The sequence below is a fragment of the Orycteropus afer genome, unplaced genomic scaffold (genome assembly GCF_000298275.1).
Source record: "Orycteropus afer afer isolate SDZICR_OR568_19922 unplaced genomic scaffold, OryAfe1.0 scaffold00115, whole genome shotgun sequence".
Lineage (NCBI taxonomy): Eukaryota > Metazoa > Chordata > Mammalia > Tubulidentata > Orycteropodidae > Orycteropus > Orycteropus afer.
In genome coordinates, this window is record NW_006921702.1 from 4,927,126 (window position 1) to 4,944,417 (window position 17,292).

Sequence of the window (17,292 nt, forward strand, 5' to 3'; positions counted from 1 at the left end):
CCTCCATATATAAGCCTTTCTTTGACCCTCCACAATAACAAACTAATACTATATTTGTCCTTCTGTGATTGACTTATTTCACTCAGCATAATGTCTTCCAAGTTCATCCATATTATTCAGTGTTTGGCAGACTCTACATTATTCTTTAGTGCTGCAGAGCATTCCATTATATGTATGTACTATAATTTGGTCATCCATTCTTCCACTGATGGTCACGCAGGTTGTTCCCATCTTTTTGCTACTGTAAATAGTGCTGCGATGAACATGAGTGTGCATATATATGTTCCTGTCCTGGCTCTTACCTCTCTAGGATATATACCTAGTAATGGGGTTAATGGGTCAAATGGTATCTCCAATTCCAGCTTTCAAAGGAGTCGCCATATTGCTTTCCACAGCATTTATATCACTTCACATCCCTGCCAGCATTTGTTATTTTCTGTCTCGTTAAACCTTGCCATCAGTGTTGGAGTGAGATAGTACCTCACTGTTGTTTTGATTTGCATCTCTCTGATGGCCAATGATTGTGAGCAACTCTTCATGTATCAGCTGGCCACTTGAATATCCTCTGTGGTGAAGTGTCTATTCATGTCTTCTGCCCATTTTTCAATTAGATTGTTAATTCCTTTGGTATTAAGGCGTTGGAGTTTTCTATATATTTTAGAGATAAGTCCCTTGCCAGATACGTAATTATTGGCAAATATGAATTGGTTGCTGTCATTTTTGTTATGCGTTTTTTTGGGGTGTCAATTTCTTTGTTCCATATAATTTTCCACGCTTAGCTCATTTTCTTTATGAATCATGTTATCACTTCCTTTGTTGCTACTGTTTTAGTATTTTCTAAATATTTGTGCTGGTCCTCTTTTTTATTTTTATGTGAAGGTTTATCATTTTTCTTTAAGGTTACCCTGTGATTTATAGTTTTCTTCCCAAGTTTAGAACAGTCCATTCTATCTTGTAGTTGTCTTGATGTCCCTACCATCTAGAACTTCTGTGATGACTCAGTTTTTTCCTTCTTTTTGGTTGGCCTCATTTGTCAATTGATGCCTCTGGTCCCCTGTTTGCAATCTTGTAGGCTTATTTAGTTTGGATATTTCTATAGCTGGGTTGGTTTCTGGGTTATATCATCATGTGTTTTAATGGTCAGTTGTTGTTGACTGTTGTTGCTTCTCTGTCCAAAGGACTCCCTTTAGCATCTCTTGTAAGGTTGGTCTGGTTTTAACAAATTCCCTTAATTTCCACTTATATGGAAACCTCCTAATTTCATCACCATACTTGAGGGACAATTGTGCTGGGTACACAATTCTTGGTTGGAAATTTTTCTCTTTAGGGTTTTCTACATACTATCCCATCATCTTCTCGGCTGCATGGTTTCTGCCAAGAAATCCGAGCTTAGCTATTGGTTGCCCCTTGTAGGTAACTTTTGTTTTTCCCATGCTGCTCTCATGATTCTTTCTCTGTCTTTGGTTTTGGTGAGTTTGATGATGATATGTCTCGGTGATTTTCTTTTGGGGTCTATCCTGTTTGGGGTTCACTGGATTTCCTGAATAGATATATTCTCATCTTTCATTATACCACGAAAATTCTCTTCCAATAAATCTTCAACAATTTTCTCTGTGGTTTTATTTCTCTATTCCTGTTCTGGAATTTCAATTACACATAGGTTATTCCTTTTGGTGGTATCCCACCTGAACCTTAGGCTTTCTTTGTTTTGTTTTGATTTTTTTCCTGATTGATCCCTTTCCAAAGAAGTGTTTAGGTATTTGCCTTCTATCTCACTAATTCTGTCTTCCATTGATTCAATTCTGCTCCTTTGCCCATTCAATGTGTTCTCTATGTCTGCAAATTTAGTATTAATCTTCTGGATTTATGTGTGTAGATTTTGTATCATTTCTAATTTTTCATTTATTTTGTCATTTTGTTCTTATATTGTCTTTCGAAACTAGTATACAGTTTTCTCTGTATTTTCCTCGATTTTGTCAGTGTTTTCCTTGATCTGTCTCTCAATTTGTTGAAGATACCTAAATATGATTTTTTTGAATTCCTTATGAGGGAGTTCCAATGCTGCATCTTCCTCAGGGATGTGTTTTGGTTCTGTATCCTTGTCCCTTGTTTCTCCTGCTTTATCTTGCTTCTTTGTGTGGACTGTGATGCTTTGTTGTCTCTGAGGCATTGTGATGTTTTTGTGTTTATATTTAGTTGGTGATTACATGTTGGAATGACTTGCCCATGATTTTCCTTTTCTTTGTTTTGTTTGTACATTATCTACACAAGCAGGGTACTGTTGCTGTGCCCCTCTATTCACTAGCTGACAACACTTATACACTTACCACCTGTCTTCTTTCCTGTTGTCAGCCCCTTGTATGTTCCAGGCAACCTTGGCAAACACAGCCTATTCTTAGGTCCCTGGAATCCAAATGAGAATGCTATCACTTTAAAATCCAAAATGGTTGCCACTTACAAAGATTCAAAATGGCTGCACCCAACAAGAGAGAAAATAACAAATGCTGGCAAGGATGCAGAGAGACTGGGACTCTCATACACTGCTGATGAGACTGTAAAATGGTACAACCACTGTGGAAAGCAGTACGGAGATTCCTTAAAAGCTGGAAATAGAAATAAAGCCATTCCATTACTAGGTATATATCCTAAAGAAGTGAGAGCCATGACAAGAACAGACAGATGCACACCCATGCTCATCGCAGCACTATTTACAATAGCCAAAAGTTGAAAACCACCTAGGTGTCCATCAACTGAGGAATGGATAACCAAACTATGCTCCATAAACACAATGGAACACTATGCAACCCTAACAAATAATGTAGAACCTGCAAAACACCACATAACCTGGATGAACCTGGAGGACATTATGCTGAGTGAAATGAGTCAATCACAGAAGGACAAATATTGTATTAGTCCATTATTGCAAAACTCAAGGAACAGTTTATATATGGAAGGAAATTTTCTTTGTTGGTTACCAGAGGTGGGAGGGTAGGGTAGGGAACACTGTTAGATTGGTAGAGATAAGTATTGATTTGGGTGAAGAGAAGAACAATGTACCAAATGTGAGTGATCAACATGGTGGCACTGAGGAAGAAGAAGACAGAGAGAGGTACTTGGGAGGTGCAGACAACAAAGATGAACCCTTTTCACATACTGTACTGCATTGTCAGTGAAAGGAAACTGGGTATGTGGGTGGATAGATGGGTAGACAGGCTGAACTATGAGGTATGTCTATGCAGCAGGGAGTGTACCAAGACTATGTATAGGGTTGGCAGACAATGGTTCTACAATTGTATGTTTTGTAAGAACTCCCAGGGGTATAGTAGAGCTGACAAGGGACAAGGCTGTAGACACTTCTTGGTCATAGCCAGCCACCCAGAGGGAGCGAGTAGTTGGAACCTGTGGGCTCAGGACCATAGTCGCAGGGGACATCAAGCTCAAGTGGCAAAACATATGACACAAAACATTGTTCTACCTTCTACTTTGGCGAGTAGCAACTGGGATCTTAAAAGCTTGCAAGCAGCCATCTAGATGCAACGATGGGTCTCTCCTCGTCCCGAGCAGAGAAGAATGAAGAAAACCAAAGATTCATGGAAAGCATTAGTCCTTGTGACTGGCACACAATGCAATCCTCAGCCTATATGACTATGAGACCAGAGAACTAGATAGTGCCTGGCTACCACTGTCAAATACTCAGAGGGGGATCTATGTAGGAGATCCTGGATGGAGAGGGAGAACAATGTGGAACAAAACTCAAAATCATTTGGGGGAAAAGAAAAAGGGGGAGGGACCAAGTTTGCTGGTCTGATCGGGCCTGTTGGAATCACTGAGACTATGGTCCCTAGCTGTCCTTCACGTCTGGAATTCAACCCACAGCTATGCCTTCCAGCCAAACAAAAGACAGAAATATGAGTTTAACATGTACCTGAGGTAAATACACTCCTTTGAGAGAACAATTATGGGAGAACAGAAGGGCTGTTTATGCACAGGGAGACAGCTCAGGGGGCAGGAGTGCATGGAGGGATGGACATAGGAAGTGGTAACTATCAGGAAGAAGTGGGAGGGGAGCTGTTGCATTGGGGTAAATTGTAGTCAATATCATGAGACAAAGTGTATGTGAACTGCTGTATGGAAAGTGAATTTGCTCTGTAAACTTTCACTCAAATCACAATAAAAAAATAAAAATAAAAATGGCTGCGCCCTCAGTCACTTTAAATATCCAAAATGGGCACCATTTGTAAACATTCAAAACGGCTATGCCCTTGGTCACTTTAAATATCCAAAATGGCCAGCTTTTGTAAACATTCAAAATGGCTGCCACCCCATGACTTTAAATATCCAAATGGCCACTGCTTGTAAACATTCAAAATGGCTGTGCTCTCAGTCACTTTAAATATCCAAAATGGTTGCCGCTTATAAACCTTCAAATTGGCTGTGCCTTCTGATACTTTAAATACACAAAATGGCTCCCACGTGTAAACAATCAATGTGGCTGTGCCCTCCGGGCAGCGGAAAACCAACACCTCAGGTTTTCTCCCACCTTGCTGTTTCCCTTCATAGTCATATGCCACCAGCACCTCATTCCTGCAGCCCAGGGTGACCAGGGCTGATGTTTAGGTCAATTCTCAGGTCCCAACACCACTTCGAAATATTCAGGCTACTGGTTCCGTCAGTGTAGCTGACCATCTGCAGCTCCAACCATCTCTGTACTCACTGTTTTTGTTCAGGTTTTTCCACTAGTTGGTGCCTAATCCACTTCTGTATAGTTCTTTTCAAAGGTCAGGGGCCCAGGATTATCTTCTGTATCTCTGTCAATTGGTTTTTCTTTTCTTTGTTGAAGAGGGTCTGTGTCACTTGTCTGCCTATTCCACCATCTTACCAGAAGTCCTGTATCAATTTCTTATATGCCATATATACCTCATCCTTTGTATTTCTTCTTCCTAAACTATAACTTATTGGCATTTGAGTGAGAGTTTACAGACCAAATTGGTTTTCCATTCCACAATTCATACACATTTTGTTTCATGACATTGACTGCAATCCCCATAATGCAGCAATTCTTCCCATTTCCTCCCTGTATTTTCTGTTGACATTCATCCTTCTTTCCTACTCCTTCCTGTCTTCTGAGCTTTATCCCTGGACACATGCTGCCCTTTGTTATAAGTGCTGTGTACCTCTATGGTTTCATTGTTCACCTTATACACCTACTGTTTGGCTAAGAAGCTTTGATAGTGCAGTGGTTAAAGCATCCAGCTACTTTCAAAGGTTGGAGGTTTAGATCGACCAGCCACTCCAGTGAAGAAAGATGAGGCAGTCTACTTCCGTAAAGATTTACAGCCTTAAAAACCCTATACCAAAAAAAAAAAAAAAAAACAACTCACTAACGTCGAGTCGCATCCGACTCATAGTGACCCATCCTCCTTGGGTTTCCAAGGCAGTATCACTGCGGATGTAGACTGCCCAACCTTCCTTCCGAGGAGTGGCTGGTGGGTTTGAACCCATCAGCAGCCACTAATCTGTGCTACAGGGTAGCTATGAGTCAGAATCAACATGAAGGCAATAGGTTTGTTTTTTAGTTGTATTGCTTGGCTGAAAGTTGAGCTACGGGGATGAGTTCAGTTCCAGGCTTGATGGGTAACTAAGGACCAGTATTTGGGGTTCCACCAATTTCCATCAGACCAGTAAGCCTGGTCTCTTTTATGATTTTGAGTTTTGTTCCACATTTTCTCCCACTCCACCCTTGGACCTTCTACTGAGATATAGAGTTCTATTTCAGAGAGGTCAATGGTGGTAACTATGCACCTGTCTAGTTCTGGCCTCAGGGTTGAGAAGACTGAAGTTCACAAAGTACATTAGGTCTTTGGATTATTGTTTCCATGTGTCTGATTTATTTCACTCTTCTTTGCTTCAAAGAAAACAAAACAAAACAAAATAAGTCACTGCTTTTGAGTTGATTTCAACTTACAGAGATCCCCTTCTGGATTCATGAGGTGCTAAATCTTTAAGGAAGGAGATTGCCCAGTCTTCTGTCCTCAGATTGGCTGGTGGGTTGGAACCGCCAATCATCTGGTTAGCAGTCAAATGCCTTAGGCACGATGCCACCAGAGCTCCTTTTGTTCAAACAAGGGAGAGACAAATAGATGCACCTTAGATGGCTGCTAACAAGCTTTTCAGATCTCAGTTGCTACTCACAACACTATCTATAGACACTATTATGGTGAATTATTTTATGCCAGTTGAATTAGCTGTCCTCCAATACTCTGGTTCTAAACCCCAAGCCCAGTAACTCATTACCTCAAGGTGTTTGGTTATGGCTAAAGAGTTTCTATAATTTTGCCCCATTTGCTTAATTAGATATATGGATATATTTACAGCACATACAAATCCATTTATAGAACTATCCTCTGCCAAACCTATATATGGTCATGGGTGTAGTCCCATTCACCTATCAATACCTGTTCAGCTTGCCTGCCTGCCTGCCTATGTATCCATTAGGAGATTATTGTTTGTTATTATTGATATTGTGCAGAACTGTGTAGGTAGCAGTATTTCCTTTGTTGTCTATAACTCTTATGCACCTTTCAGAAGTCTTCCTTTGCCTTGGTCATGCTCTATTGACTTACCCCTTATTGTATATTGCCTTTCCCTTCACTATAAGTTGACACATGTCTACTATCTAATTAGTGATTTCCCCTCCCTTGCTCCCATTCCTTGTAAACCTCAAGATTGTTTCTTTCTGTGCAGGCTTTTCTTGACATTTTATAATAGTAGTCCCGTCCAATATTTGTCCTTCCATGATTTATTTCACTCAGCATAATATCCTCCAGGTTCATCCATGTTGTGAGGTACTTTGCAGATTCACTGTTACTCTTTGATATTGCAGGTATGTAGTTTATCTATTCATCTATTCATGGGCACTTAGGTTATTAACATGCCTTTACTGTTATGAATGACACTAGACTAAACATAGGTGTGCATATATCTAATTGTGTCACGGCTCTTATTTATATTTTACTGACCTTTCCATTATTGCTGGGATGAGACAATGTCTTGTTTTGATTTGTATCTCTCTAATGACTAATGATTGTGAGCACTTTGTTATGTGTTTGTTGGCCACCTGAAAGTCATCTTCAGTGAAGTATCTGTTCATGTCCTCTGCTCATTTTTTAATTGGGTTGTTTGTCTTTTAGTTACTGAAGTGTTGAAGTTTTCTATAAATTTTAGAGATTAGTCCTTTGTTCTCCTTAGGAATAGCTGGTGGGTTTGAACCACCAGCCTTCTGGTTAGCAGTCAAGTGCCTTAGGCACTATGCTACCAGAGCTCCTTTGCCCAACCACTCTTCAGAAGGAAGGTTGGGCAATCTACTTCCATAGTGATACCATCTCAGAAACCCAAGGAGAGGTCACTATGAGTTGATTCCGTATAACAACAGTCCTTTGCCCGATATGTTTTTGCCAAATTTTTTTTCCCAATCTGTAGGTTTTCTTTTTACTCTTTCAGACAAGTATTTTCATAGAAATAAATATTTAATTTTTAGGAAGTCACAGTCATACAGTTAGTTTATCTTCTATCATGTGTGCATTTTTGGTTATGCTAGATAGTCTATTTATGCCATAAATTAGGGTCCCTGAGCTTGAGGGAAGTTTGCCCTTGTATTTTCTTGGATGACCTTTACAACTTCGTATTTTATATTTAGGTCTTTGATCCACCTTGACTTAGTTTTTTATATACTGTGAGGTATGGATCTAGCTTCATTTTTCTGCAAATAGAGACATCCAGTTTTGTGAGCAACATTTGTTAAAGAAACTATCACTTCCCTCATTTAATGGGTTTTGGCCCTTTGTTGAAAATCAGCCATCTATAGATGGATGGATTTAATTCTGGGGTCTGAATTCTGTTCTATAGGTCTACATGTTTCTCATTGTACCAATATCAGGCTCTTGTCACTACCATGGCTCTATAGTAGGTTTTGGGTTTTTTTTTTGTTTTTTTTTTTTAATTTTTATTGTGATTTGGGTGAGAGTTTACAGAGCAAATTCATTTTCCATACAGCATTTCACATACATTTTGTCCTATGACATTAACTGCTATTTCCCACAATGCATCGGTTCTATTTCCACTTCCTCCCCATAGTTAACTCTTCCCTGTGTCCTTCCCACCATGCACTCCTGCCCTGTGAGCTGTCTCTGTGTGCATAACCAGCCCATCTATTCTCCAATGATTGATCTCTCCAATGAGTGATCTACCTAATATAAATGTTCACCTCATATACCTGTTTTTTGTTTGGCTAGAAGCCACAGGAGTGGGTTTAATTCCAGACCTGAAGGGCAGTTAAGGGACATGGTCTCAGGGGTTCCACCAGGCTCTATCAGACCAGCAAACATGGTCCCTTTTTTTTTCTCTCCTCAAATAATTTTGAGTTTTGTTCCACATTGTTCTCCCACTCTATCCAGGATCTCCTACAAAGATCCCCCTCTAAGTGGTTGACAGTGGTAGCTGAGCACCATCTAATTCTTCTGGTCTCATAGTCATGTAGGGTGAGGATGACATGGAGTGCCAGTCACTTGGACCAATTGTTTCCATGCGTGTTTGGTTTTCTTCACTCTTCTTTGCTCTGGACAAGGAGAGACCCATCACTGTATACAAATGGCTGCTTGCAAGCTTTTAAGATACCAGTTGCTACTCACCAAAGTAAGATGTGAAACAATGTTTTTGTGCAGTATGTTATGCCAACTGAGCTTGACGTCCTCTGTGAGCGTGATCCGAAGCCCATAGGTCCAACCACTCACTCCATCTGAGCTGGTTGTGGCTCAGAAGTAACTACAGCCTTGTCCCTTGTCAGCTCTACCACATACCTCGAAATTCTTATAGAACATAGCAATACACTTGTAGAAACACTGTCTACCAACCCTACACATGGTCATGGGCACACTCCCCCCTACACAAACATACTTAATCGTTCAGACTGTCCACCCATCTATCCACCTGTAGATCCATGACTGCCATCACTGACAACACAGTACTGTATGTGCAAAAGGGTTCATCTTTGTTGTCTGTATCTCCCATGAACCTCTCTATGTCTTCCTCTTCCTCAAAGCCATTGTGTCAATCACTCACATTTGGTACAGTGCCCGTCCATTCACCCAAATCGACACTTGTCTCTACCTATCTAGCAGTGTTCCCTCCCCTCCCCTCCTATCCCTGGTAACCAACAAAGAAAATTTCCTTCCAAATATAAACCTTTTCTTTAACTTTTTACAATCGACTAAAATATAATATCTGTCCTTCTGTGACTGACTTATTCCACTAAGCATAATGTCTTCCAAGTTCACCCATGTTATACAGTGTTTTACAGATTCTACAATATTCTTTAGGGTTCCAAATATTCTATTGTGTGTATGTACCATAGTTTGGTTATCCATTCTTCTGTTAATGGGCACCTAGATTGTTTCCATCTTTTTGCTGTTGTTAATAGTGATGCTATGAACATGAGTGTGCATATATCTGTTATTGTCCTAGCTCTCACTTCTTTAGGATATATACCTAGTAATGGGATTGCTGGGTCAAATGGTATTTCTAATTCCAACTTTTTAAGGAATCAACATAATTCTTTCCACAGTGGTTGTATTACTTTACAGTCCCACCAGCAATACAGGAGTGTCTCAATCTCTCCACATCCTCATCAGCATTTGTTATTTTCTGTCTTGTTGAACTTTGCTACTAGTGCTGGGGCAAGATGGGATCTCATTGTTGTTTTGATTTGCATCTCTCTAATGGCTAATGATCATGAACATTTCTTCATGTGTGTACTGGCTGGCTGAATATCCTCTTTGGTGAAGTGTCTATTCATGTCTTCTGCCCATTTTTTAATTGGATTATTTGTCTTTTTGTTGTTGAGCTGTTGGAGTTTTCTATAAATTTTAGAATAAGTCCTTTGTCAGATATGTTGTTCCCAAATATTTTTTCCCAATCTGTAGGTTCTCTTTTGACTCTTTTGGAGAAGTCTTTGGAAGCACATAAAAAATTTAATTTTTAGACAGTCTCATTTATCTAGTTGATCTTTTGCTGTTTGTGCATTTTAGGTTATGCTTGGTAGTCTATTTATGCCATGTATAAGGGCCCAGAAATTTGCCTCTGCTTTTTCCTTGAGTGTATAGTAGGTTTTGAGAAGTGTGAGTCCTCCTACTTCGTTCTTCTTCTTCAGCAATGCTTTGCTTATCTGCAGTCTCTTTCATTTCCCTATGTTGGTGATTGTTTTCTCCATCTCTTTAAAGAAAGTTGATGGAATCTGGATTGGGACTACATTATATCTATATATCATTTTGAGCACTACTGACATTTTCACAACATTAATTCTTCCTATCCATGAACATAGTATGATCGACCACTTACACAGCTCTCGCTTGGTTTCTCGTGGTAGCGTTCTGTATTTTCCTTTGTACAAGTCTTTTGTATTTCTGGTTACTTTATTCCCAAGTATTTTATCTTTTTGTTAGCTACTGTACTTGATACTATTTTCCACATTGAATGAAGGACAGAACAACTAGAAAGAAATGCAACAAAAATATAGAAGACCTGAATAACATAATCAACCAACTTGACCTCATAGATATATATAGAGCATTTCACCCAACAAAAATGCAATATACATTCTTTTCCGGTCCACATGGATCTTTTCTCCAGAACAGACGATATATTAGGCCACAAAGAAAACTTCAATAAACCGAAAAACATCAAAATAATGCAAAATATTTTCCTGAATCAGAGGAACAAAATCAAATAGAAACTGAATAAGTAATACTCTGCTTAAAAACCACTCGGTACTACCCACTAAAACTAAACCTACCGCCATCAAGTCATTTGTGACTCAGAGTGACCCCCACTGGGGGGTCTAACTATGAGGTCACACATACCTCCAAGGCAGGACATCTTTATGGAAGTAGATTGCCTCCTCTTGTTCTGGAATTCTAGTCATACATCATTTTTTTTTTCTTGATAGTATACCACTCAATTCTTAGACTTTCTTCCTTTTTTATCATTCTTTTATTATTATTTTTTCCTCATACAAATTGGTGTCATGAGATTTATCCTCTAATTCACCAATCCAGTCTTTTATTAATTCTACTCTTTTGTCCTCCAATACATTGCTCATCTCTGAAATTTTAGTGTTAATCTGGATTTCTCATTTTTATTTGTGTATGGTTTCTAATTGTCTTTTATTTTTTTTTTTTTTTTGGTCATTTTGCTCTTGCATTGTTTTCCTGAATTCTACTAGGGTACTGTCTGTCTTTTCCTTGATTTTGTTTGTGGTTTGAGGCCCAATATATAAGTATTTTGAATTCCTTATCAGGTAATTCTATTTCCAGTTCTTCTTCCTGTAGGTTTCCTGGTTCTTTAGTTTGGTTGCTTGCTTGAGCTATCCTGTTGTTTTTTTTTTTTTATGCTCTGAAGTTATCTGTTGTCTTTGAGACTTTTTGTTGGTGTACGATGTGTTGATTTTTTCACCATGTTTTGTTTTGCTTTGATATATAAGGGTGTGTGAGCAGGCGTGCTACTTTGGTCACTAGTTTGGCAGTATTGGTGTGCTCCTGACCTGTCTCTGGGTGGGTAGAATAACTGGTGGGAGTGTGGGTATAGGTTTCTGAATTCTTGTTGTGAAAAGCAGCTGCAGGTGAGGTGAGCAGGTGTTGTCCACTATCATTGATCCAGTAGTGCAGGAACAGGTGGTGGCATTCACCAATTGGGCAGGGTGGCAGGAAAGGCTGATTTGTGGGAAAATAATGTCCACCTCCTACCAAACGGGGCAGAAATAAATGAAGGGGGAAGATGAAATGACAATGAATGAAAATAATGGAAGAAAAGGAAGAGGGAAAAATAAAGCAATAAAAAAGGAAACAGAACTGGGAAAGAGAAAAAAACTGGGGGTAGCAGTGGGCACACGCAACTCCAAGGCAGTGGGCACATGGCGTTCTATCTGGCCACAGTGGTGGCAGGCATCTTCTGTACAACCTGTGTAAGCACTACGGTCATCAGGGAAACATCGGAGGCACACACGCAGAGTGCAATCACAGGTGCACATGTCCCTACCATGGAGACAGTAAAACACCAATGTGTGGTCCACAAGAGCACATATCCCTGAACATGGAGGCAACAGAAGCCTGAAGTGCAGTTCACATATGCACACACTGTGACAGGAGAAGTAGTGGGTGCTTTACATGCGATCCGTGCATGTGTGCAACCCTGATTACAAGGTGGCAGGTGCTTTGCGAGCAATGTGTGCATGAAGTTAGAACATATGTGTGCTGCCACTGGAGACTGCAGGCACATGTTCCACAAGTTTATCACAGTGTGCTGGGGATACAGTGCGGTGGGTGGCTGCTAACAGGGGAGCTAGTCACAATGAACAGGGCAGGTGAGGGGCAAGAAGGGATCACTGGTCACCAGGTTAGCAAGGATTTAGGGGCCTCACCCCTGCTCACTGGGAAGGTATATGTGGGAAGAATGCAGGAGAATGTGCTTCTCCAGTTGCTGTTCACTGTCTGAGCCTGATATACTTCTTGGCAAATACAGCCAATTATCTGGTTCCTGCCTCAACTCACTCAAAAGGGGGGTAGGGGCACTTGGAGTCCCGTGACTCCAGCTGCCTCACAAGCCTTCACCTCTGCGTTGGCCCTCAACCCAAAAGACTAAGAACCACTACTGATAAGTGGTTTCATTTACAGGCTCTCCCTCTGCTCTGCAGTCACTCGTGCCATTAGTTTTCTTGCCCATTTCCCTGCACTGTCCTCTCTTAGATATAGCTTGTGTTCTGCTCATCTTGGTTCACTGTGGATTTGTTTACAGTGTCTCTGTCTTACTGAGGATTCTGTGAAGTTGACTTTTCCTCCCCTATGCATTTTACCTTCTGTATCTCAAAACAGCCACTCTGTGTCAGCCCCCCACTCTGTCCCTCCTTTTGACCACTGTTTTCATTGTTTCTTTGTGAAGTCAGTATTTTCTAATCCAATTCTTTATTTTTTCATTTGATGCTCAGAGTTCCAAGATTATCATCTTTATCTTTTTCCCTTGTTTCTAAGGTCTTTGTTATAGAGGAACTGGGCAGAATGTCACCATGATGCCATCTTGTCTCCTCCTCCCTGAAGTACAACTTTTAATCATTCTTTTAGTGTGGATTGCTGGTAATAAACTTTGTCAACCATTCTCTGAAAAAGCTTTATTCTGCCTTCACTACTAAATGATAAAGTAATATAAAATTCTAGGTTGACAGTTATTTTCAACTTAGGACCTAAGATACTACTGCAATACCTTCCAGCATTGATCATGCCTGTCAGCAGTCTTAACTAATGTTCCAGTTTTAGGAAGTCTGTTTATCTTTCATACAGAAAAGCATCTTAAGATTTTTTTTTTCATTATTCTGCAATTGTGCTAAATATATGTTTTTAGACAGATTATCAATCTTTCAATTTTCTGTTTAGTTAGTTGAGTACACTTTGTGGATGTAGGTCTGTCTTCTATTCTGACAAATTCTCAGAGAGGATTTTTTCAAGGTATCCTTCTCTCCCATGCCTTTCATTCTCATCTTCTCAAGACATTAGATGTATCTGTGTCTAACTGTCTACTCACATTTTCCAATATCTCTCTGCTATAGTGAGTTGACACTCTTAGTACTAGCTTCCAGCTGATAAACTCTTTAGACATTTTACAAAATGTTACATTTCCAAAATTTCTAATAGACCCTTTTAATATCCACTATTTTTGCTTCATTTCTTCCTGTGTGTTTTATAATTTCTTATACTTTTTAATGGACTTTACTCCTACATTCATTTCTCTTAATGTTACAAACACACTTTTTAAGGCCTTTATCAGACATATTTTTATTGAATATAGGCCAAATTGGTAACCTTCTGATCTTGTTAGCTATCTTCTTTAGCATTAGATTTCTTCATGTATCTTTGGAATGTTGGTTGCAGGCTCACATTAAGTTGGTGCTTCTTGGTTTTCTTGTCTGCCATACTTCCTGCCTGCTCCTCCCTGACTAGTGGTCAAGCAGGAACTGGGTGGGGCTCTGCCTCTGGAAGACAGAGATTGCAGGCTGAGTCAATGTACCAGGTGGCTTCTAGCTTTAGCTTTTCAGCCATGCCTGACTTCTTGGTCTTAAGGTCACATATGCTGCTTTCTGAGCAGTGTCTCTGAAGAACGTCTTTCAGGAGCCATCCTAGCTCTTTGCGAGACTCCTCACTCATGAGCTAAGCATTGGCCCTGCTCTCCAGTCTCTGACAGAGCAACAGAGCCTTAGCCCTATTACTCCACAAGAACTGAATGCCTAGCTATCAGGGCAGCTTTTGTACCAGCAGCTCAGAAAGTGTGGCTTCAGCACTGCTCACTGTCTTGTGGACACATTCATGTTAGGTGTTAGTCACCCCGAGTCATTTTTGTTTCCTTGTTTTATATGCCATGTGCAGAATCAGTGAGCGTTGCGGGAAAAACTGTCCAACACGAAGGGACCGGTTGAAAGTGCACTGAGTGGTTCACCAGAAGTTAAATTGAACATGGATACATGCTCACTCATTCCTAACAGTGTTAGTCCTACTGCCAGCTGTGCATCTCACACATGAAAAGAGAATTAACTCTCATCCATACCAAGCCAATTCTACCTTCTGTGAGGAAAGCCTCTGTTAATGGCACTAGTTTATTATCTGTGAGTTATTTGAGTGCACAATTTAAAGAAAAAGGATAATAGATAAACTTACAAAGTCTATTTCCGTTGACATTTGTTTTTCTAATTCAGATTAAGTATGAACATGTAAGTTTTTATATGGACATTAATACCAAGACTTAAACTGTTTCAGTTTAAATGAGATAATCTGTAAGTAATAAAATTTAGTTAAGCTTAACTTTCCTCTAGTTGCAAAGCCAATATTAACAAATCAATACTCTTTCCCTTGTATCAGCTCATTTGAAAGTTTTTTACAGGTGATCCTAAAATTATGCTTGATTCAACCAGTCTTTTAGTACTTGACAAAACACCTGTTTGATTTTGTGGTCACATCCCAGCTTTTACTTACTAAACTTTATCCCCTTTCTCATTAATCAATGTCCTTAAACCCTTGATTATTTTAATTCCCACTAGTTTTAAATCTTCTTGTATTTAAACTCCCTTATATTCTAAATAATCAGCCATGTACCTTCTTCCATTTCCATCTTATCCTCGGGCCAGTTCTCTCTTCTAGATTACCATCTAACATCATGCTTTCATTTATTAGAACTAAGTTACTAACTTACATCCTTTTAGTTTCTTTCCTTTACCTTTCCACAGTGACTGTATCAGCCATTAAAGAGAAAGAATACAAGGAATCACAGAAAAGGTAGAGAAGGACCTAGAGAACACACACAAAAAACTAGCTTGACTGCAGGTAAACAAATTATAAAATCCAGTGAAAAAGGACCCCACAGCAGAGGCGCCCGCCCTCAAGATACAACACCAAGTTGCTTTAAGTTTAACCTGAAATAACTCATACGAAAGAGATTTTGAAGTTTCATTCACTGAAGTCTGTTAAGTAAAAGAAATATATGAGGAGATAACAACCAAGTATCTTTCTACTTTTTAGAATTTACTTTCCTGAAAGAAGAGTGAAGGTTAGAATCTTGTTATATTTGTGTCAAGAATAAGTATTTATTATATAAAGTACTAGCACTGCTGGCCACCAACCATCTGTCAGCCATCTGTGATGGCTTGCGAGTTGCAATGATGTTGGACGCTATGCCACTGGTGTTTCAAATACTGGAAAGGTTATCAGGTTTCAGTGGAACTTCTAGACGAAGACAGACTCAGAAGAAAAGCGTGGCAATCTATTTTTTAACATGAGGCAATGAAAACCTTGTGGATCACAACAGAACATGTTCTAACTCATTTGCTTTGGATATGTCATCAAGAAGGAAAAATCACTAGAGGAGGATATCATGTTTGGTGAAGTAGAAGACCAACAAGGATGAGAGAGACCTTCAGTGAGATGGATAGGCCCAACAGCCACAACGCAACAATGGACTCAAACACATTGGTGATTACGAGTACAATGCAGGACCTGAAAATATTTTGTTCTGTTGTACAAAGATCGCCAGAGTCAGAATCAACTCAACAGCAGCTAGCAACAACAGCAGCAATGGTGAAAAGCCATAGTTAGGAGTTAATGCTATCCACATCTCATGAATAAGGAAAGCTTCCACATTTTGTTCAATGCTTACCTTGGTGATTTGCAAGTCGGTTAGACTGTTCTGAAAACCCAGGTTCTGCCAGATCTCTTTCACTGTGAGGAGAAGTCTGCTCAACTTTATCCTAAAAAGGACAACAGCAGACAGGCTCAGGTCAAAAGAAGCATTTTTACACTTTTCAATATCCACTATCCTGGCATTTTCTTCCTTCCTCAAGTCCTCCCTTCCTCTCAATTTATTTTTACTTTAATTTTAAAAGACCATTGTCAAAAGGGAAGTTAATCAAGAAAAGGTGCAACCTTTCTGGCAAGGGAGTTAGAAGAATACTAAACTCTGGCTTTTTGGCCTAAAAGCTTCCCCTGAATAGCAAAATTAGTATTGTCAACTCAATTGCTCAGTTTAGGCTATGAATATAAATAATTAACATTCCTTCCAAGGAGCACATGTATTTTCTGTAACAATGACTGGTAATCAAGAGTTAGGTGTCCTATTACTTGTTACAGAAGTATCTGGAAAGTGATTTGTAAGGGAGCCCCTATAACAAAACACAAGAAGCTCAGTTACATTTTTCAGACTTAAAGGTGAGGACAAAAATTTTTGATGAAACTTAAAACACTAATATTATCAACAAGCCCACAACCATAGAAAAAATCTTCATTGGAATATAATCAACCAATGAAATATCTATGAAAGTGTGGGGAAAGAAAATATGCCTTGTACTATTTATATAGGAGCTCTAGTAGTACACTGCCTAAGGCACTTGACTGCTAACTAGAAGGCCAGCGGTTCAAACCCACCAGCCGCTCCTCAGAAGGACAGTTGGGCAATCTACTTCCGAAGTGATAACTGCCTTGGAAACCCAAGGAGGGGTCGCTAGGAGTCGGATCCAATGTGACAGCACATAACAACAACAACAACAACAACACTATTTATATAGGAGCTCTGGTAGCATAGTGCCTAAGGCACTTGACTGCTAACCAGAAAACTGTCAGTTCAAACCCACCAGCCACTCCTTGGAAGGAAGGCTGGGCAATCTTCTACAGTGATGTTGTTGTTGTTATTTGCCATCGAGTCGGCCCCTAC

The 17,292-nt window shown here is 39.7% G+C and overlaps 1 protein-coding gene across 1 annotated transcript in view; it reads right to left on the reverse strand.

Moving 5' to 3' along the window:
* The window catches only part of GRB10 (growth factor receptor bound protein 10), a 323,919-nt gene that overhangs the window by 238,798 nt on the left and 67,829 nt on the right, over positions 1 to 17,292 (reverse strand). The window contains exon 2 of the mRNA XM_007943956.2: positions 16,243 to 16,333. Coding sequence (XP_007942147.1) covers positions 16,243 to 16,333 — 91 coding nt within the window. The remainder of the gene's footprint in view (positions 1 to 16,242; positions 16,334 to 17,292) is intronic.